The 20,650-nt window shown below is 52.7% G+C and overlaps 9 protein-coding genes across 9 annotated transcripts; 7 read left to right on the top strand and 2 right to left on the bottom strand.

The window, feature by feature from the left end:
• Nucleotides 1–678: 678 nt before the first annotated feature.
• Nucleotides 679–1,209, bottom strand: CGGC5_v006369 (uncharacterized protein; the record flags this gene model as incomplete). Its single annotated transcript, XM_032031102.1, has 1 exon — nucleotides 679–1,209. One exon carries the CDS (start codon nucleotides 1,207–1,209, stop codon nucleotides 679–681), a length of 531 nt encoding a protein of 176 aa, XP_031889457.1.
• A 207-nt stretch (nucleotides 1,210–1,416) lies between these two features.
• CGGC5_v006368 (uncharacterized protein) lies at nucleotides 1,417–1,835 on the top strand (the record flags this gene model as incomplete). Its single annotated transcript, XM_066151689.1, has 2 exons — nucleotides 1,417–1,719; nucleotides 1,782–1,835. 2 exons carry the CDS (start codon nucleotides 1,417–1,419, stop codon nucleotides 1,833–1,835), a joined length of 357 nt encoding a protein of 118 aa, XP_066008934.1.
• A 10-nt stretch (nucleotides 1,836–1,845) lies between these two features.
• Nucleotides 1,846–3,012, top strand: POGK-4 (Pogo transposable element with KRAB domain; the record flags this gene model as incomplete). Its single annotated transcript, XM_032031100.2, has 1 exon — nucleotides 1,846–3,012. One exon carries the CDS (start codon nucleotides 1,846–1,848, stop codon nucleotides 3,010–3,012), a length of 1,167 nt encoding a protein of 388 aa, XP_031889288.2.
• Nucleotides 3,013–5,603: 2,591 nt separating this feature from the next.
• On the top strand, nucleotides 5,604–7,502 carry CGGC5_v006366 (uncharacterized protein; the record flags this gene model as incomplete). The annotated part of the gene is made up of 4 exons (XM_032031099.1): nucleotides 5,604–5,791; nucleotides 5,917–6,030; nucleotides 6,244–6,752; nucleotides 6,814–7,502. 4 exons carry the CDS (start codon nucleotides 5,604–5,606, stop codon nucleotides 7,500–7,502), a joined length of 1,500 nt encoding a protein of 499 aa, XP_031889289.1.
• An 888-nt stretch (nucleotides 7,503–8,390) lies between these two features.
• Nucleotides 8,391–9,944, top strand: CGGC5_v006365 (Succinate--CoA ligase [ADP-forming] subunit beta; the record flags this gene model as incomplete). Its single annotated transcript, XM_032031098.1, has 6 exons — nucleotides 8,391–8,438; nucleotides 8,521–8,589; nucleotides 8,647–8,719; nucleotides 8,771–9,622; nucleotides 9,679–9,800; nucleotides 9,855–9,944. The coding sequence occupies 6 exons, from the start codon at nucleotides 8,391–8,393 to the stop codon at nucleotides 9,942–9,944; spliced, it is 1,254 nt and encodes a 417-aa protein (XP_031889279.1).
• Nucleotides 9,945–11,613: 1,669 nt separating this feature from the next.
• On the top strand, nucleotides 11,614–12,922 carry CGGC5_v006364 (uncharacterized protein; the record flags this gene model as incomplete). Its single annotated transcript, XM_032031097.1, has 4 exons — nucleotides 11,614–11,847; nucleotides 11,910–12,029; nucleotides 12,101–12,477; nucleotides 12,541–12,922. The coding sequence occupies 4 exons, from the start codon at nucleotides 11,614–11,616 to the stop codon at nucleotides 12,920–12,922; spliced, it is 1,113 nt and encodes a 370-aa protein (XP_031889280.1).
• An 81-nt stretch (nucleotides 12,923–13,003) lies between these two features.
• Nucleotides 13,004–14,383, bottom strand: CGGC5_v006363 (Uncharacterized protein; the record flags this gene model as incomplete). The annotated part of the gene is made up of 1 exon (XM_032031096.2): nucleotides 13,004–14,383. The coding sequence occupies one exon, from the start codon at nucleotides 14,381–14,383 to the stop codon at nucleotides 13,004–13,006; it is 1,380 nt and encodes a 459-aa protein (XP_031889432.2).
• A 1,399-nt stretch (nucleotides 14,384–15,782) lies between these two features.
• On the top strand, nucleotides 15,783–18,217 carry CGGC5_v006362 (putative transcriptional regulatory protein; the record flags this gene model as incomplete). The annotated part of the gene is made up of 3 exons (XM_032031095.1): nucleotides 15,783–15,857; nucleotides 15,914–17,031; nucleotides 17,089–18,217. The coding sequence occupies 3 exons, from the start codon at nucleotides 15,783–15,785 to the stop codon at nucleotides 18,215–18,217; spliced, it is 2,322 nt and encodes a 773-aa protein (XP_031889282.1).
• A 538-nt stretch (nucleotides 18,218–18,755) lies between these two features.
• Nucleotides 18,756–20,530, top strand: ecdD-5 (Major facilitator-type transporter ecdD; the record flags this gene model as incomplete). Its single annotated transcript, XM_032031094.1, has 5 exons — nucleotides 18,756–19,134; nucleotides 19,192–19,298; nucleotides 19,359–19,493; nucleotides 19,553–19,926; nucleotides 19,984–20,530. 5 exons carry the CDS (start codon nucleotides 18,756–18,758, stop codon nucleotides 20,528–20,530), a joined length of 1,542 nt encoding a protein of 513 aa, XP_031889283.1.
• Nucleotides 20,531–20,650: the final 120 nt, after the last annotated feature.

Raw genomic sequence — 20,650 nt, 5'->3', positions numbered from 1 at the left:
CACAGTTCGTGGCTGTGAAGACATCCCAATCTCGTCGAACAAGCGCCGCTCTACTTCCTCGATACGATTTTTTCCGTTCAGCTCGAATCTCATTGATGAATGGGCGTTTCCGCCTTGAAAGTAGTTGACTTTTGTCTGTGGACCTTCGCTGCCGAGTAAAGCGCGGAGCACCGCGTTCTCTCGCTGGAGGTCAGCATAACTCCGATTTCCCGGGCGGTCAGACCCTGTGTTCTCGACTAAAGCACCCTTTACTCGAACAATCTCGCGTTTGCAACCGGTTGCTTGCCCTCTGTCCACGCATTGCTGGCAAGGAAGTCTCTTATCACACCTGACTTTTCGTTTGGCGCAAGCTATGCACGACCTCGGGGCTCTTTGAGTGGCGCGAGCAGCCGGCGGCATGTCTTTGTGTAAAGTAGATGAGATACAAGAAGCCCAATTGATTTTAACATGTGCTTTACGTTGATTGAAGAGGTATGCCACGACATGGGACTATTCGTGTGAAGGTGTCCAATCGAAGAGCGCGTGATCAAAACAGCCCCCTCACGCTCCCGCGTCTTCCGTGCCTTGCAGCTGGCACCAATTGGCAAGTTATTGGCAAATGAACGATGCACAGATGCGCGTCGGAATGGCGTTAGTTGATGGTATCTGCTAACATCCACGATAACACCAGGTTGGATCTCAGTCGCTCTCTTCGGAATCCCAGGCACCAAAATATTCAATCACATACTTCTTTGCCTTCTTCTTGTCCCATTTCATTCCAACTTCCGGCCCAGTGCCTGGCCATCCAGCATTTCTTAGAATTCGTTGACGCACAGCTTGATCTGGAGAAGGCTCGGGATGCTGGAGCATATCGATCCGGCCTAGGTGTTCCAGCCTGGGCATCAGGTTCATTCGTCTCCATTGCTCTTTGCACAGATCGAAGAAGGTTTGGATTCTGAAGGCTTCAGACTTGGCGCCACTTCTCCAATCGTTTTCGCCGAAAATGTCCTCTGCCTCTTCCTCGTCGTCACTGTTCTCATGATCTCCCAATGTCCCTTGTTCGTGACCCTCCTCCGCATCCCAGTCGACATAAGGATTTGACACATCACCCTCAAAGTCGGGCTCACAGCGTGGAAAGTCTCCACCATTCATAATCAGAATGATGAGCCCGTGGGTGGTGTCAAGATACACCTTGAACCCATATTCTTCGCCTATGGCGAGGAGTATCATAAGTCAAAGCACCCACTTTCCGGCCACCCCTGCATTCCGGCCACCCCAAAAATGCCGCCCAGCCACCCACTTTCTAGATAACCTCCTACTTCTAACTACTACAACATTTTCTGTTTTTATCCAAACTCCATCATTTTTTCAGGATACCTTTTTGATTACTTAATGGTTCAGTATACCGAAAATGAGATTAACCAAGCCCTTGCCGATATGGCAAATGGCATATCGGCCCGCAATGCCTCCAAGCGATGGGGAGTACCACGATCAACACTTCAAGACCGGACTAAAGGCGCCCAACAGAGAGCAGCTGCCTTTGAGGACCTCCAGCGACTATCCCATACCCAGGAGGCTAAGCTGGCCAGCTGGGTGCAAATCCAGGCTGACCTCGGGCTGCCACCAACCCATCAACAAGTGAAGGACTTCGCCCAGCGCATCCTCCATGCCATGGGGGATACCCAACCCCTAGGCAAGCGATGGATGGATGGATTCCTGCGAAGAAACCCATCTATCAAGGTCCAGAGAAGTCGCTCTATTGATTCCAGGCGTGTTAATGGGGCAACTACTGAGGTTATTAGGCAATGGTTCAAATATCTCGCGATGCCTCGCATCACAGCCATCAAACCAGCTAATCGATATAACATGGATGAGACTGGCATCCTTGAGGGCAAGGGGGATAATGGGCTGGTGCTGGGAAGGGCTGCCACGAAGTCAGTTAGGAAAAAGCAGCCTGGATCACGAGCCTGGGTATCTATCATCGAGTGTATCTCTGCTGTTGGCAAGGCACTGCATCCACTGGTTATATATAAGGGCAAGAAGGTCCAACAGCAGTGGTTTCCTCTAGACCTTGACCCATACAATGGATGGGAATTCACAGCAACAGAAAATGGATGGACTACTGATGATACTGCTGTTGAGTGGCTACAAAGAGTCTTCCTCCCTCAGACTAGGCCCTCTCAACCTGACCAGGTCAGACTGCTAATCCTAGATGGGCATGGGAGCCATACGACAACGGATTTTATGTGGGAATGCTATACCAACAACATCCATCTATTATTCCTACCACCACATACCTCCCATGTCCTCCAGCCACTTGATCAGTCAGTCTTCAGCCCTGTCAAGGCAGCCTATCGTAAGGAGCTTAGTTACCTCACCCAGTGGAACGATTCAACTATCATAGGCAAGAGGAACTTCATAACATGCTATCAGAAGGCTCGCCTTGCTGGTCTAACAGAAAGCAATATAAAGAGTGGCTGGAAATACACTGGGTTATGGCCTGTTGCTGCTGCAAAGCCACTTATGAGCTCCCTACTACTACCCAAGGCATCATCAGCATCACTAGCACTATCAACACCACTCAACAAGAAGGCTAAGGGTGCTTATGATGCCCAGAATGCCCAGGATAACGAGGAATGGGTATCTGGTTCCTCTGCTGTTGAGTGGTCTACGCCAAGGAAGATGAAGGACCTTGGCGACCAACTACATCTGTATAGTCAACTGGAACAAAGTATCGCCACACAACGCCAGCTCTTTAGAAAGGTGAAGAAAGGCTTCCAAGAGCAGTCCATGGAGTTGGCTACCGCCCAGCATCAAATACAGCTCCTCCAGGCCCAAGTCAACAATAGCATCACTAGGAAGAGGAAGGCTGTTCACATCGACCCAAACACGAAGTTCGCGACCATTAGCGACGTACGGCAGGCCCAGATTGAGGCTGGCGATGCCCTCGATGATACACATGAATCCAGCGCCTCTGATTACCCTAGTGAGGCCGAAAGCTGTATAATAGTGGCAGAGATACCCAGTCGATAGTTGATTAATAAAGTGGTGGTTGTTATGAATGCATCATTTTTGGGTGGCCGGAATGCAGGGGTGGCCGGAAAGTGGGTGCTTTGACTTACCACGAGGGAATCCGTCCTCATCAACGGCAGTGTTTGAGATCTTGTTCTGTTCGACTTCTTTCAAATCTTGCGACTCGTGACGCTGCTCTTCGCTGTCTGCATGGATCATTCCGTACAGAAACGAGTTGATGAAGCACCGTGGATTGGTGATGTTCAAGATTTCAATGGTGTCGTCGGTGAAGTATGGAATATGACGCTGGAGGTCGATGACGGCGTCGGTTTTGCCAAGACTAGCGAACGATTCCCGAGTAATTTGAGGCCACCCGCCCGGCGGCGGATACTCCAACTGTGTTTCATCCCTTTGTAGTCTAGCGATCAATTCATAATAGGATGTAATGGCAGCAACAGCCGCGTCGTGTGAGTAAGAGTAGGTCTCACTCGGAGGCGGAGAGGCTGCAGGCTCTGCCTGGGATGCGGGTCTGAGGGGAAGCATTGATAAACCTTTGCTCTGGTGGAGGTTTCTTTCAATGAAATCGAGAGAGATAGAGGAAATTTCATGCAACGTAGATCTAATAGGACTATGAGGTGCTCTGTTAACTTCTGAACGTCTTAAGGCTTTGAGCGCGAGTCCAATATTTTGCTCATATTTTGGACACACTGTTGGCACGGGAGAGCAGGATACGGGCTGAGATTTCTGCGCGCCTAGGGGTAGATGCGGGCCTCTAGGGAGGGGGCAGAGCGTCGTTGACCTGCATATGTCGGTGAAATGGATATCCGTCGGCCCCAATTACCACACCAACTGTCCCCTTTTCTCCATTGTAGTCACCCAACCAACGACGTGGGGGTTAGAGTTGACGCAATAGACAGTCCGAAGCGAGATGGTGGTTCCCAGTGGGGGGATGGGTTTACCCAACGTTGGCGCTTCAATCCTTGCACGGCCTGTTTGAGCAATAAAAGAAAGAAACGCCGGCGGTTAGGCTATGAATAGCGAAAAGTTCTCTTGGCCAACACAGAGTTGCATCATCGGTTCAGCTTTCATCGCAAGGCCAGAAATGCGACGTGTTGAAATGAACACTATTTTAAGAAAGCCCAGACGCAGGATGGACTGATCTTTATTCAGGTCAGTCGTAATTGTAATAAGCGACAGAATTCTCATGGCAACTTTAATCACTTATCATTCGGGAGAATGTTTGCCAAGTACCTGTTGGGTGAGGTCCGTGACTTGCCTATGAATTCACCCATTGCAGACATGGCATGTCCAATTAAAAGATGATCACGACTGATCGGTGGGAATCTCCGACCCGTTGACGTCTAATTAATGACTAATGGTACATGGCACAGAAGTGCCTCTGCGCAGTTCTCTTTGCGCTTTGAGAAAGATCCCTCTCCCATCCCTGGATCAATTAAGAGCAGGTAGTATGGTATAAACTCTGCACTATCTAAAATATGTCAAGCTTGAATCTCGAAAACTTGACCACAGTCATTGGCGCACGTCGTTAAATCCTGCTCGCTAGGTTTCGCTTTGTCTTCGGGGAAGACTGATTTCCGTTGTCGTTTTGGGCGTCAGCGAATCCTGGAAACATCCGCCTCACCATTCGCGATCACCCAACCGGTAAGGTTTGTACTCCAGCGTCAAGCCAACGTACATCTACTTTTCATGATGTTGGGTAAGGCCAAGACTGCAATCAAGAAAGCTGATGTGATAAGCCCCCAATGCTGACGAGGAATGGCTTCTGGGGGCCCGAAGATTCATTTCAGAACGTTGTTGGCACTTCACCCTACCCTGAATACTTTGCTACTGCATGAACATGATATCTGAAGTGAACGGATGCAATCACACAAATGTTCAATTGATGACCCTGCTATGATGTTGGTATCTCTTGAATCATCCAAGGAACAATCTCTTCTACATTCTACTCTCTCTTGTCGATATTCTAAAATCTACTGTCAGAATCTGTCAAAACGAGCTTTGCAAATCCACCTAGTTGAAGATGAAGACATTTCTCCCTGTTTTGTTTGTTTTTGTCAGTTGTCTCAATATTGCTACTGGGGCGATTCCCAGACTTGACCTCGTTCGCCGGGACGAGAACGACAAAACGTATTTGGCAGCTTACGAAACGAATGGCCAATGTTTCCATTACTTCACTGAGAAACAGAATCTGGATAAATCCAAAGCTCCTTGTAAGGTATATTGCAAAACCCATGGAGGTACGGAGGGCAATTATGGAGTAAGCAGTTTCCTGTTCTCGACGCATAATTTATCACCATAGTTCCTTCAACAATTTTCTCTCTTTCTCCGCGTTTTTTCCCCAATCTTTTGTATCGTCATTGTTGAAGTTCCGAGAGATGAACTACTTTCGGCGGGTACTGACACAGAGACTATAGTGTAATGAAACCGCTTTCCAAGGCTTGGCCCCGGACAAGATAGAGCCGCAATATCGAGACGACGATGGAAACCCCTGGGCCCCGGGAAAGTGTTTCTGTGATCTTGAAATTGCAAAAGCCCTTCTGGACGTGGTAATGGAGGGTCTGGCAAAGCTGGAACAGCCCATATGTCTCGCCATGCTCTCGGTTCTCAAATCGATTCTGGACGTCGGTATCAGCTTCACTCCGACTGGCGATTTTCTCAAAGCAGCAAAGGCAGCCGTACAGGGCGCAAAAACCTTCTCCGAGAACGGGCTAGAAGTAGGCTCATTCTTCGGCAACTGGGTTGGGCCTGCCTGCGGCAAGCAAGATTGGAACTTTGATGTGTTCGGTGCTTTACTGAACATGCCTGACTCTATGGGGACGAGCACCGGCTGCCACAAGAAAGTGAAGGCAGATTGCAAATAACCGCAGCACAAGCCAGACCCATCCAAACCAGCTAAACCCACAGAGAAGGTGTCGGCTACGCCGGCAGAAAAGACGACACACGCCCCAACGAGTACCTCGAACGAAGCATGTCAGCTCAGGGCGAGACAGCCGAACACAAATCTGGGGGTCTGGGAGGGTAAGCTCGGCGATCCTCGAACGACAACAGAAGATTGCGGGCAGCGAAAGCAGGTTTTGATAACGACAACGGAGAAGGATATTGGTTATTATGAAACGAAGATAACTGGTATCAAATGCAAAAAGGAATGGGAGCAAGCGTGCTATCACTAGTCGTGGGGCCCCTGGTTGTAGAGACTTATTGCCAGAGAGTTCAGCTGATTTTGGACAACAGATCAATGATGGATATCCACAAAGCGACCAAATCCATGACTGAATGGACTTGCGGAGCAACAGCCAACACTGGCCTCGATGGTGGAGCTACTGAAACTTGGGGTGTGGCGGCGGTCAAGACCCTTGCGAAGAAGGAAGAACACTGGGTTTGGCCTTGGGCAAACGGATGGGTTCCGCGGGTCCTTCGAGTCGACACCAAAGGTAAACCCAAGCTGGACAGGTATGGACACGAGATGGCCGATGGCTGCGACAGAGACGAGTGGCCTCCTCGCAACTTTTGGCCCGGTGACGATGTAGCCCATCCCAAAGGCATGACGCAAAGAGTTCGGTTCAACCCGTTTCAACACAACAGAGGAGCCGGCAATTTGTGGGGTAACTTTTGTCCCAAGCATGATGCGGTGTCTACAAAAGGCAACAAAAAGGGCAAGAAAACGTACTATGTGAGAGACTACCTCATCAGTACTGTGAAGGAAAAGGTGCAAGTTATCACTGGAAAGGACAAGACGATGAGTAAGTTCTTCCACCATCAGAAATTATTTTCATGGCTTCTCTAATTCATTCTTTTCGGTAGCTCGCATTACGACTGTGTCGGTCCAAACTCCCAGAGCAATCTTTTCCATAGATGATTGGGATGGGTTGAGAAAAGACACTGACTGGTACGGTTTAAAGGAGAACCCATGTTGGCCAAAGGACCTGGTTCCAGATGACCCAGGCTGGGTCCTTAACACAGCGGATGAGTTTTACAGCCAAGGTCAGCACCCCGACTTGGCAAAACACACCAAAAGTTACAGGGGGTTGCCCGACCTTCAGGTGTTGAAGAATGCCTTGGCAAAACATGGTGGAAGTCCCCCACACCCGTTCAGCAAGGTCGACCTCAACGTGTGGGACACGAAGAAAAGGATCAAGATGGGCGATAAGGAGGGCGAAATTCCGAAAGAATACCGTGGAGTGCTTCCCGGGAACCCCAAACCCAAGAAGCGAAGGATGTTGTTCGAGGAGAGTCGCCGAAACAATGGGACCGACTTTGAGCAGGATGATGAGCCTTTGGATGAAGATGAAGATGAGGGTGCATTTGACGAATGGGAGAATTGGAAAGAGTACGAACGTCTTCTGAGGAGGGCTCATTTTGAGCTGGCTTCGAGGACAACGCCTCAGAGGACGGAAGCAGAGGCGACTCCTGCGGGCCAAGGTGATGCCACGCCCACTCCTGCTGCACAAGGCTCCGCAGTCGCGAATGAGTGGCCTTTGCCCACAAATTAGATTTTCCTTGTCACGGTATCGAGTATCGGTTGGTGTGCCACCAACTGAATTGGAACCTGTCGCGATGGATATGATGGGAACATGAGGACATGGGCTCACCCATCTTGTGGTAGATTTAGAAGCAGGAGCAATGGTGTTTAGAGATATCGTGTCAATCATTCAAACGAAGAGCTTAGGGTAGCGCGCAGTAGAAGACATGAGAAGGCAACAAATGTCCTGCATTCGACTTGATTTGTCCCCACCTTTATGCATTCACCAAGGACAAAGCACCAAGAGACGCTGCAAAGTTCCCTGGAACGAAACATATAGTCTTCTAACGTCTGACTTTGGCAATCTGTCTTCTGTTTTATTCGGTGAGTTTTGTCTACTATTCTTCTTTGATTGTTCTGCAAACCGTTGATCTTGGTTGTCACTAGGTTGAACCTGAACCAAGGTGTACCGCGAACCTGCGAACACCCTTTTTTTGAATTCCCCAGCAAGATCTCATTGGTCAATATGGAGAAGTTGAGATCGTTGTAGGTGGATGTTTATTTTATTTCGTCTTTGAGCTTTTTTTATAAGTGCTGCGATATGTCTGTAATTTTGATCGAAAGGGTCAGAAATTCATTCGTGATGCGTGCATGTAGCCGTCATAGTTAACCGAGCCCGGCTGGAGCCGGACGGGTCTAGCGACCGTTCGGTTATCTTCCCCCTGGCCTATTAGCGGCCCCTCCTCGATGACGCACGAGATCATGCCACCTCCATTGCTGTCGGTTATCTTACCTGCACTACTTCGGTCATCAATAGCACTCGTCCAGTAACCCCCCAATCGGCAACCCAAGGCTACTTTGTCAATCGCAGCCGTGCTTGAGTGTTTTACAGCGCAACAAATTGGCGCTTTTTGTGGCCATGTTTTCCCGGAGCTTGACATCGAAGCTCAGGAGAAGCCAAGTCCAGGTGAGTATATGGTACTTTTGAAGCATGAACCATTTGTTGGGCTCTGTGAGAACCAGAAGCTGACGTTCCTTCTTTCCCTTAGGTGCTCTCACGACAGCAATTGAGATGTCTGACTTTGCATGAACCCCAAGCTCGGAGCATTCTGGCGGAGGTTCGTGGTAAACCAAAGTGCACACCATTTGAAGCTCACTGCTCACATTCATTCTAGTTCAACGTACCAGTACCAAGAGGCAGACTAGCAAAAACTCCAGCCGAAGTGGAATCAATATACTCAGAGCTAGGTAACATTAACAAGCATTATTTCGGTGGCTGAGCTGACTTATCTATTTCAGGTGTACCATGCATCATCAAGGCCCAACTCCCCCAAAGCTATCAGGCTCAGGGTGTATTTGAAGATGGCCTTACAGGGAGATTCAAGAGAGCCCGGAGTTCTGAGGAGGCAGTGGACATGTCCAAAAGCATGCTCGGGCGCCGTTTCAGGACAACAGAGACGGGCGACGGTGTTCTTGTTGAAAAGGTTTACGTCACCGAGATGATTAAAAGCCGTTGCAAATGGCACCTGACAATCACATTTGACCGAGAAAGGTACTGTCCAGTCATTATCGCATCGCGAACTGGCGGGGAAGCCTTGGATCAGGAACAACCTGAGAGACTACGTACAACCAAGTTCGGATTGACTGAAGGGATCACTTCAGAAGTTGTCGACAAAGTCTCTAAAGTTCTCCATGCAAGCCCCGCAGAAAGGGAGAACCTGAGAAGCGTCCTTCGGGGGTTGTGCCAGGTTTTCAAGAGCAAAGACGTCACTTCGCTCGAAGTCTACCCTATCATCAACGCCATAGATGAGACGATTACCTGTGTCGACACTAAGATTACCATAGACGATGCAGCTAGTAAGAGACAGGAGGACATCTTCGCTCTGAGAGATCGGGCGCATGACATTGCTGAAGAGGCAGAGGCCGAGAAATACGGTTTGGTGTACGTCAAGATGGACGGTAACATCGGCAACGTGGTCAACGGTGCTGGGCTCGCGATGGCCACCAACGACGCCATCGCTCTTCATGGCGGTGCCAGCGCAAACTTCCTGGACGCGGGTGGCCAAGCGACTAAGGAGACGATGGTGAAGGCATTTGAGATTATCCTGCGGGACACCAGAGTCAAGACGATCCTGGTCAACATTTACGGCGGTAAGCTGAAGCAAATTCTTGTCGAGCGTTCATGTGACTAATGAAGAATCCCCAAGGAATCACCCGAGGTGACATGATTGCGGAGTCGATCATCGGCGCCGCGACCGAGTTGGGTCCATTGAAGGTGCCCATGGTCGTGCGGCTTCAGGGTACCAACTCCGAGCTGGGCCTGAAGATGGTAAGTCGGAAGAAATTCCAAAGCGATCGCTGTGTTTCTAACAAATTCCTGCAGCTGGAAGAAGCGAAACTGGGACTGCACACGGAGGCAGATTTTGGCAAGGCAGCACAGAAGGCCGTAGAGCTGGTTAGATCCGCAACGTAGATTTTGGCAATGGCAGAGCCAGGGAAACAAGTCCTGTCTGAGATGGCTAGAATTTGACACATGTTCTCCAATTGTCCGCAGCGGGCGCCGACGTTTTTGTCTTGAAAAGTTTTACACGTCTTGCATTCAACCACCTCGTGGCGCTCCTAGCCGCGACGCGGCTATGCAGGCTGCCGTCCGATGTGACTTCGACGGTGGCTTCGCGGAAACACGCTCACATCCGAGTAGTCCCAGCCCGAAAAATCTCTCATCAATCCCACGAGGTCTTTGAGTATCCAAAAATTGTTCATGACGCGGAGTGGCAGGCCGCAGAACTAATGCCAGCTTATCATCTGGGCATCACCATGCACGCGCATGATATCGCGTCGTCGCGAGGTGGCCGGCGACTCGGATTGCGACTGATGGTCAGTGGCGTTAAAACTCTTCCAACACTAATGCTTCTCAGCTTCCAACTTGCCTGAGACGTCGGAATTGAGTTGGCTGGCGGCCGGACCTCGATCCTCTTTTGGATGGTGTACTACACAACTGCCAGCGGGAACAAGGACTCGACCGGTGATGTTGTGCAGCCGGGAGGGCATCCCGGCTTTTAGCTCCCGGTGGCTCGAAGGAGGGGGCCAGCTGAGCTTCTAAGTGAGGGGTTAGACAAGTCGCCAGTCGTCCAGATGTTGATGACAACATGGCCCTAGACATGCTAAATGCAAGCGAGGTGAGATAATCAGCTGTGGTGATTGGTCTGGAACACCAGGCACGAACATCGAACGGGAAACATGTGTGGAAAAAGCAATTTCGAATGGTAAGGGAAGAATAAGAAAGGGTTTCCCCTCTGATGGCCATCCTTGTGCATGTTTGGCTCCCCTGCAGCTTACCCATGGCATTTCGCCACCATTTTGCCCGGAGACCCATTTCTCATGCAAGTCGACTCCTCTCGATAACATGGTCAATGGCTGTGAATGCCTATGGTTCTGGGGAACCTTGAAAACAGACAGGACAGGGTCAACTGAAGGAGACATGGTAGCATCTTCAGGTAGGCCAAGATGGAAATCCTTGCGGCAAATCCCATGTTCATCCGATCAGAACATTCGCGATGGCATCGTGATGCAAGTCCTGCGAACCGAACTTCACCAATGCAACCCCCAAATGACGATGCGGATCTGATTTCTAACTAATTGGCATATCACACTGCGTTCCTTGCATCCGCTCACACTTCCCATCCGACTAAAGCACGACGTAGTCCAGCCGTCACACCCTAGCCTCCGAGTCCAGGCTGGGCGCCGGTCGGCTGCTGCGGCGCAAACAATCTTCCCTATTCCCTTTCTGGAACAATCGCGTAGCCCGCAGTCCCCCTGTCGAGCATGCACATCACCTGCACGCTGAGTCGATAAGCAGTGCGAGCTCGCAATGGAAAAAGCAACAAACATACAGGACGCACTGCCCACGAGCTGCACCGGTCAGAGACCTCTTTAGGCGAGCATTTGCCCTGAGAAACCGCGAATAAGCAAACATGGTCGACCCATGGCGTTGTTGGCATCTCTGCGAGATTGAAAATGGAACCGCGTTGCCTGATTTTCCCATGGGCTTCTGGAAAGAGCCGTTCCACCGTCCTCCTGCGACATCCACACCAGGGCCGTGATCCGTGATCTTCTTCCATCGACGCCGCGGACTCGACAATATGGCGGCGGCAACAACAACGACAGCGGTGCCGTTGGCATCGGTCTCGACCAACGCGACGATTGGGGACGGAACCGCGACGATTCCGCTGGAGAGGCAGAGCCAGATCAGTGTCGTCGCGGTGTCCATTGTGTTCATCATCGTGCCTACGATGGCCCTGATCTTGCGGCTGATGGCGAGGCGCATGGCACACAGGGCTTTGGATGCGAGCGATTACTGCATCATCGTAGCATGTGTACGTGTTTCTGGGTGCTTGATGGAACGTTCCTGGGGCTGACTTGGGGGTTGTTATGATAGGTCTTTTCGCACGCGCTGCAGCTCGTCTCGATATTCAGCGTCACCCAGGGTGGAGTTGGGTACCTCTTCCGAGAAATCATCCCCAAATATGGACGGGGTCCCATCATCAAATTTCTCCAAGTACGTCGCACAGGCCCAGAGCACGTCCTTGAGAAGGTCCCTTCACTAACGTCTTTGCTTTTCTTCTTCAGCTCCTTGTTGTTCAGCAAATCCTATGGGCTGTCAGCCTCAGTCTGTGCAAGATTGCCATCCTTCTTCTCTACACCAAACTCTTCTCCACACGACGCATGATCTTAGCCGCGAGGATCATGGCAGGATTCACCGTCATCTGGACCGCCGTGGCTGTATTGGTGGCCTTCTTCATCTGCCGGCCCTTGTCCGATAATTGGCTTCTCGACCTTAAGAATCGAAACTGCGGCAACCAACCTGCGGCGGATGGAACGCTGGGGGTAGTGAACTTGATGACGGATATCATCGTCCTGATCATGCCTGTGTCTTACTTGTGGCGACTTAAACTGGAGACGTACCGAAAGGTTGCTCTCATTGCGACTTTCTCGCTAGGAGTTTTGTGAGTCTTGTCTTTGATGGAAATCTCCCGTGGTCATGAGCTGACCAAATCCCGCCTTCACAGCACGTGCATTGTATCAGCTCTTCGTCTGTATTACCTTGCACACCTAAAGTACACCGACGTCACTTTCGGCATTCCCAATGCACTCATCTTCAGCGCTCTTGAGCCAGGCGTCGGTATCACTCTGGCTTGCATACCGTTCCTGAGGCCGTTGCTCGGCCGGTCACAATATTCACCAAAGGGGACCGCACAGTACTACACCACGGCAGGAGGATCGGATCCCACTTCAAGACGTATTTCGGGCAGGGATGGTTTCGCGCTCGTGGCTGATGCTGAAAACTCATCATCATACCAACTTCAACAGTACGGGCAAGGGGACTCCATGCCCTCAATGCCCAGCAAGGCGCACACAAGCATGGGCAGCAGCATCCAAGGTCGTTATTGATCTAGATGAGTTTCAGGGAGTTCACAGCCTCCACTGATGTACGATTGATGATAAAAGCAACATGATGAAATGTAATGATAACTATTCGATCAAAACAACTGGCTCAGTGACGTCCTCCGGCAACTTGCTCCACCTGCTAGTGTAGACTCTTCCATCTTTGATAACAGCCAAGACATTTTTCTCGGGCTCGTCCAGAATGGAAACATCATCTAAGGGGTTCTCGTTCAGGATCAGAAGGTCCGCAGCAAACCCTTCCTTGACCTGACCCAGGAAGTTCTCCTGCCGAAGCATCCTGGCTGAATTGACAGTTGCAGATTGTAGCACTTGTTTATCGCTAAGTGCTTGTTGTCGAATACCAAACTCCCTGCTTTGCTCAGCCTGCAAGGGGCCGAGAAGATCCGACCCGTGGCAGATGGTGACTCCAGCTTCGGCAGCAATGCGCAGAGACTGCAAACCTTTCTCGAGTACTTCCTGATTCTTGCGCTGGTTCTCGGGGGGTAGGAAGCCAGCATACTTGTCGGATGCCATAGCGTCATATGTGACAAGGGTAGGGGTCAGCCAGACCTTGTTCTCAGCCATGAACTCTGCCGTCTCCTTGTCGATAAAGTTGCCGTGTTCGATGCCAGTGACGCCGTTCTCGACTGCATGGCGAATCGCGCGGGGTGTATAGGCATGGGCCGTCACCCAAGTTCCGTAACTCCTGGCTACCTCGCTGATAGCCTTGATCTCGTCGGCGGTAAATTGCGTATTCTCGATCCTATCTGTAGGAGAGGCCACGCCCCCACCAACCATGATTTTGATAAAGTCTGCGCCGGTTCGGAGTTGCTCCCTCGTCGCTCTGATGCATTCCGGTACTCCGTCAACCACGCTGGACAGACCGGCGGTGCTCCCGCAGCACAACTGCGAATGATCGTGGGCACCTCGGCGATCGCCATGACCTCCTGTCTGAGAGAGAGCTTGATTGGCGATAAAGAGCCGCGGGCCAGGGAACACGCCATCCTGAATGGCTTCCTTCAACGCGAGAGTCGCGCCTCCCGTATCGCGGACTGTTGTGAAGCCCTTACTAAGGATGCGGCTGACAACGAAGGATTGCCGTAGATGAGAGACCGTGTCGTCCATGTTGAAGCCCCCGTTGAGACCAGCTTCCCCAGGAACAGAGCTGACATGTACATGGCAGTCAATCAGCCCAGGAGAGAGATACTTCCCCTTCAAATCGACCACAATTGCGCCGTGCCATTTAGCGTAATCCGCATCTCCAGCACTGATACTCTCGACAAGTCCGTCTGATATCTTGACGGTCGCATTCTCGATGATAGTCCCATGCGCGGTGTCGACAACGTTGGCATTTAAGAAGAGGTAGGTTTGTTGCCGGGGGAGCTTCCACGGTTTGATAAGCTTCTCCGGAATCGCGGTTTCGGCTTCCGGTCGCCGGGTGGAAACGCCGGGCGCCGGGCCGATCATGACGGGGGCTTTGCGGAGTGTCATTGAATCAATTGGGTTGTTCGGCCTCATTCGCGGTCATCAAAGGGACACTATATGTCACGCGTTATCGAGTTGATGTTTGAGAGTGAGTTGATCGGTGAGGGGAATCGACGTGCATAGGCCGCCGATAAGCCCGGGTATCGGGCACCCGCCCGGTGCGGTGTCGGCAGCTGAAGTCCCCTGGAGGATCAGTGCGTCAATTCACCTTCCTAATCAGGCATTGCAATGAGCGGCCTTAGAATGTTGAAGCTATTGCGACTGTCATGGTTTGAATGATCACTCTACTTTTGTCATGTTTTATCCTTTTGCTATGCTCAATCGACTGCCTATACTCGTTTGTACCTATGCCCTGCTTGTGCACTACGTAAGGACCTCAGATTGCCCTCACCAAAACTCATCATATAGCAAGATGCGTAAGTCAATCGTCTGAAAGCTTATTCTTGCGGGCATGATTATTCCCGCCGAGTTACCATGTCCCGCATACTTATTGAGCCGTATTTCCTCAAATAGGAATACAGAGGCTTCTGGCTAAGTCTGCCAATGCCGTAAATTGAACTACAACACCCGATAGCCCCGGATACAAGTACTTGTCGGAATTTGGCGAGCGTTTAGATGAGGTCGATAACAGATATATACAGCTCTTACCTAGATGCCTCCAACACCCAGATGGAATATCTTCCACGCCTACTAGATAGACAATCCGCGATGGAAAGGCAGTGAGACGACATGCCATCGTCGTCTCCGCTGCTTCAAAGTTCTCCGGATTTCTCCAATTGAAATCTTCCTCGGCGTTTCTCGTTCGCGAGCATGAACGGCAATTACTTGGATCAGCGTCCGCTTAGACAATTGAATAGGATACGTCTGCAAAGTTATTTACATGAGTCCAAACACTGGTAGGTAACTGGTGTCCAGTAGTGCCTTCGGAAAGATGACTAAGTAAGTAGCTCAAATCCGACAGGGATGCAGCAGTTCAAACATTTGTCTTATCTTTTCCTTCGCAACTGTCCTCCACCGATTTCCCACACCAATCCATCCAATGGCGCAAAACTCTCCTTCCGCCATCCCTCTTCGCGATGGTGTGCTCTGCCAATTCAGGCCTCTTCAGGCCCTCTAATTTGCCAAACCCGCCCGAACTGTGGGCGACCCTTGCTTCAAACTGGTTTAGAATGACCCCGCATCCCGAGCACGTCAGTTCCCTCTCGGTGGAGAAACTGGGGATGCCGGACCATATTACCCTCGGTCTGTTCCGGGCTCCGCGTCCCGTGCGGCCTGGACTGGTGATGAGATGCGGTCCTGCCTCCCCGCTCAATGCCTGAAGAACTGCCTGTTTGACTCTTCTTCAATCCACATCATCGGACCGTCGAGCAGAAGAGACGAGATGCCGAGCCCGGAGCCGGGCGCCGATGCGACGTGGCCGCCCAGGCCGCGTTGTCTTACATGCAAACGCCGGAAGGTAAGCCTTGAGTTGAATCCCTTGCCAACTTGAACAGCAACTGAACCGTTCACCAGGTAAAATGTACCGGCGGTCCTGAGCCGTGCGAAAACTGCCGCCGTCTGAGACTCGGCTGCACCTTCAACTACCCGGAGTCGGCCGTCTCCTCAGAGCCCGGGGATCCCCACAACTTACTGGCGCCCACGGAGACCCTCACCGAGGCCGGGACCAGACGCCGGCGCATCGCCAACGCATGCGCTGAGTGTCGCGCCCAGAAGGCAAAGTGCTCCGGTCACCGCCCTCAGTGCTTCCACTGCAACCGGCGGAACCTCACCTGCGTTTACCCATCCTCGCCGTCACGACGAAAGAGTCGGCATACGAATGGCCAGCCGCAGCAGTCCGCGTCCCCCGAGTCCTCCAGCACATGCACGCTGAGCCAGGGTGCTTCATATGAAGCTGAGTCGACGCTGCAGCAGTACATGAAGACGCCGTCGCTCAACACCTCCCTTGAGCAGACGCTGCTGAGCACAGATGTCATCCGTCAACATCTTGAAGTCTTCTTCGATCACGTTTACCCATTGGGATACGACTTCTTCCACCGGCCGTCGATGATGGAAGAGTTCTATGCTGGCAAGCTTCCCCCGATACTTTGCACTTCTGTCTGTGCCGCGGCGGCAATCTTTGTGTCACGATCCCGAGAGTCGCGAGTACTATCTATCCAATGGGCAAAGGAAGTTGACGGGTACATCTTTGCCAACCTGAACGTTTTCAAGGTTCTCAACATCCAGCTCATGGCTCTGTCAAAGTTTCAAAATTTCGCGTACAGGCAGTTCGGCAAGGTGTGGCTCCTAATCAGCACCGCGGCGAGGTTATGTGTGTCGTTCCAGCTGAATGACGAAAGGCCGCTGCCGCCAGACGCCGACACATCGACAGTCATCCGGCGAGAGTGTGAGAGGAGGCTGGTGTGGCACGTTTGGTGGATGGATAAGGGGCTCTCTGCGGGTTTCGACGAGTTCACCTGTCTGCCGAACCGCTGGATGAGAACGCCATTACCGAACGCGGAGCATACGTTCCGTCATGGTTTACTGAAGCAAACGAGCAAGCTTAGCGATGGCGTTGAGGCCCTTGCTGCCCATGACGCCGGAGCTAGAGCCTATGTAATGATTCTGTTCAGCCTCCGATGCGAAGTTCTCAGGTATGTCCACCTCGGCATGGCTTTCGTGTATCACTCAAAGAATTTAACACATCACAGATCAACAAAAGCAATCGTCCTCGAAAGCCGCTCCGACTCGTCCCCCGCCGCAGTCGCCAAGGCCCTCACAACCCTCAAATCCCTCCAGTCCCAGCTCGCAAACTTCCTCGCCCACATGCCTTCGCACATCCAGCCCAGCGAGCTCAACATGTTCTCCCACTCGACGACTCCCGAGTTCTCGGCGTACATCACACTGAACTCGTGGTACCTCCAGACCTGCTGCGACCTCTACCGCACCTGTCTCCCCGGTCACGCCCGCGAGTCTGCCGCGCCGGCCTTCACGTCAAAAGCGCCCCCGGAATTCGTATCAACCTGGCGCGCCCTCGCTGTTTCCCATGCTCTCCGCATGGCTCGTCTGTGGGAGCATCTTCAGGCGTTGCGGTCTAAAGGCGCGCTGCACTCAAAGCAGACGCGTCTCCCCATTGGCTTGGGGTACGGCAACATGGTTCATCAATGCACCAAGACGCTTCTCACGGCAAGGAGATACAGTTTGTACAACAATCTAGTGGACCCCATTACAGACACACCAGTCACACTGGACGATGAGACAGTCGAGGCATTATGCAAGAGCAACCTCGCCCTACTCGACGACATGTCCAACATCGCGCCCATCATCGCCGTCCTCCAGCAAGACGTCAAAAGAATGATCGAGACAGAGACCACAAACCGCCATACCGCACCCGAGAGCCCGGAAGAAGCAGCCCCGATCAGCAGCGAAGTACAGCGCAACACGCTGCTGAGCAGGTACCACCCCCTCTCGCAGAGCTTCGACGCCAACGCGAAGACGGTCGACGAGGTCGCGATCCAGCACTCTGACTCGCCGCAACTTTCCACGCGGTCACTGCAAGGAGACGTGCCGATGACGGATAGGGATCACTATCAGATGCAGGCACCCAGCGACATCTACCAGGCCTCGACGGCGCATCCGATAGGCCTCGGCCAGATCGACTCCAGCCTCGACGGGCCCATGACGTGGTCGGGCTTCGCGGAGAACCAGCTGGCGCAGGACTACTACGTTGCGCCGTCGCAGTTTGACATGAGCGGCGAGCTCAGCTGGTTCTTGTCAAGCTATCTCGACCCGGATCCGAGCACGGGGCCCGGACACGGAGGAGTCTCGACGGCCGGGTAAACTCCCACGTTGCAGCTTCCATTAAGCAATCCTCTTCTTTTAAGGTGCCGCCACGGACTCTTTCAAATAAGCAGCAACCACTGTCCGGAGATATCCAGACACAAAAAGTCGAGTCGTCTGCAAGTGAGCACGCAAGACGGGGCCAAGATGGTGTTCACCCCCCAAAAGTGGACCCCCACCGCATCTCGCCGGATCTCGCTCGCAGCAATGAACCATTACCTCGCCTTTACCCGCCGAGTTCCGGCACGCTATACCCCAGATGCGCGATGTTGCCATCTCCACCGCGTAACTGCCCAGGCATTAGCAAGCAAATCCTTGGCCTCTGTTCCTCGGATTCATCGTCACGACATGTTTCGATGAGCATGCCGACCTACACCAGGGGTCTGGGATACGTTTCCCGCATGAACATGCCGGAGGCGTCTCTTCAAAGGGCGCACCGAGTCAACGACATATAACCTCCCCAACCTCCTTTACCTAACTCTCCTGCTAAGCCGCCATTGAGACCCCTTCCCAAATTCGCAACTCCTACATCACCACGATGGGCCTCTCCTCAACAACACAGCACTTCAACGCCCGCCTCGCCGCCTCCGTGCTGCTCATCGCCCTCTCCCAGTTCAACTATGGCTTCGACAACCAAGCCTTCACCTCCACCCAGGCCATGGACGCCTTCGAGCGGCAGTTCGGCGAGTACGACCCCGCCACGAAGGCGTACGCAATCCCGACGTACTTCCTCTCGCTGCTCAACAGCCTCAACTACATCGGCTTCGCCATCGGGTTGGTCGTCGGCAGCCTGACCAGCGCGCGCTTCGGGCGGCGCACGACTATGTTTGTGATGAGCGTCTACGCGCTGATCAGCGCGACGGTTGTGGTCACTTCGACGAGGAAAGAGCAGATTTTGGTGGGGCGGATATTGAATTGTAAGTGTGCCCTTTCAACAAATGTAAAGAAGTCTTGGGAAGCTGACGAATGGAAAGATGTCTACGTTGGGTTCGAGTTGTCTGTTGTCCCGGTGTACCAGTCTGAAATCGTGCCTGCCCCTGTGCGAGGCATGGTGGTTGGGACGTACCAACTGGCCATTGGTGTAAGTCAAAGCCTCCCTAGATATCTGCGACCTGAATATGATTCTGACAAGCAAGAAAAGCTCGGCGGCCTCGTCATCAACTCCATCTGCCGCGGCACCTCCCAGTTCCAAGACAGCCGCGCCTACAGAATCCCCTTCGGCCTCTTCTACGTCATCCCCACGATCGTAATCTGCCTCATCTGGTTCATCCCCGAGGTTCGCCCTTTGCTGCCCCACCTCCACCAACAAACTTCACGTAACTAACGTCCCGCCAGTCTCCCCGCTGGCTCCTCCTACGCGACCGCACCGAAGAAGCCAAAACAGCTCACCACACCCTCCGCGCCGGCACCATGCCCGACGCCGCGATCGCCCTCGAGTTCGCCAAGATCCAGCAGTCCCTCGCCGACGAGCCCGAGCAGGGCCGCACCCGCGAGCTCTTCCAGGGCGTCAACTGCAAGCGCACCGCCATCGCCGTCGGCATGTCCTTCTTCCAGCAGGCCACCGGCCAGGCGTTCGCGAGCCAGTACGGCGCGGTGTGGGTCAAGTCGCTCGGCACGCTGAACCCGTTCGACGTCACGCTCGGCTCGTCCGCGCTGACGAGCGGCATGATTATCCTGTGCTTGTTCCTGACGGACCGGGTCGGACGACGGTATGGCTTTTCCCAGATGTGCATCCCAAGAACTGCATAGCTGACTTTCTCACATAGCAAAATTCTTCTCCTAGGCTCCTTCATCCAGGCCGCCGCGCTCTTCACCATGGCCGGCCTGGGCGTACACACCCCGATCCCGACCTCGTACAAATCCGGCATGGTCGGCATGCTCCTCCTCTTCGGCTCCGGCTTCGGCCTCGGCTGGGGTCCCTTAACCTATGTCGTCGTCACCGAGATCCCCGCTCTGCGCCTGCGCGACCGCTCGCAGCGCGCCTCCTCGCTTGTCAACATCTTCATGAACTTCCTCGTCAACTTCATGCTGCCGTACCTGCTCAACAAGCCGTACGCGGGCCTGCAGAGCAAGGTCGGCTTCATCTTTGGCAGCATCGCCGTGTGCTCCGCGCTGTTTGTGTTTCTTTGCGTGCCCGAGTGCAAGGGCCGCAGTCTGGAGGAGATTGATCGCATGTTCCACGAGGGCGTGCCCGTACGGCGGTTTGCGGAGCATCCGAAGTTTGAGGTGGAGGTGGCTGCGTCGAAGGGAGTGGAGGAAGAGGATGGGGTTGAGCAGCAGACTGTCACTGCGAAGTCGGGTTCGGTGGTTTGAGAGATAGTGTACTAGCATAAGAAACGGCCTGATGAGGGCTCATGGTATTCAACATGGCGTTTGCTAAGGTGGAAAGATATGCAGCCAGATGCGTTTATCATCATATTCATCGCTTCGACA

This window comes from Colletotrichum fructicola (genome assembly GCF_000319635.2).
Source record: "Colletotrichum fructicola Nara gc5 chromosome Unknown KSG_Nara_v1_contig03, whole genome shotgun sequence".
In the NCBI taxonomy this organism is placed as follows: Eukaryota; Fungi; Ascomycota; class Sordariomycetes; order Glomerellales; family Glomerellaceae; genus Colletotrichum; species Colletotrichum fructicola.
The sequence above is the reverse complement of the archived record's forward strand: the minus strand, read 5'-3'. Positions and strand labels throughout refer to the sequence as shown.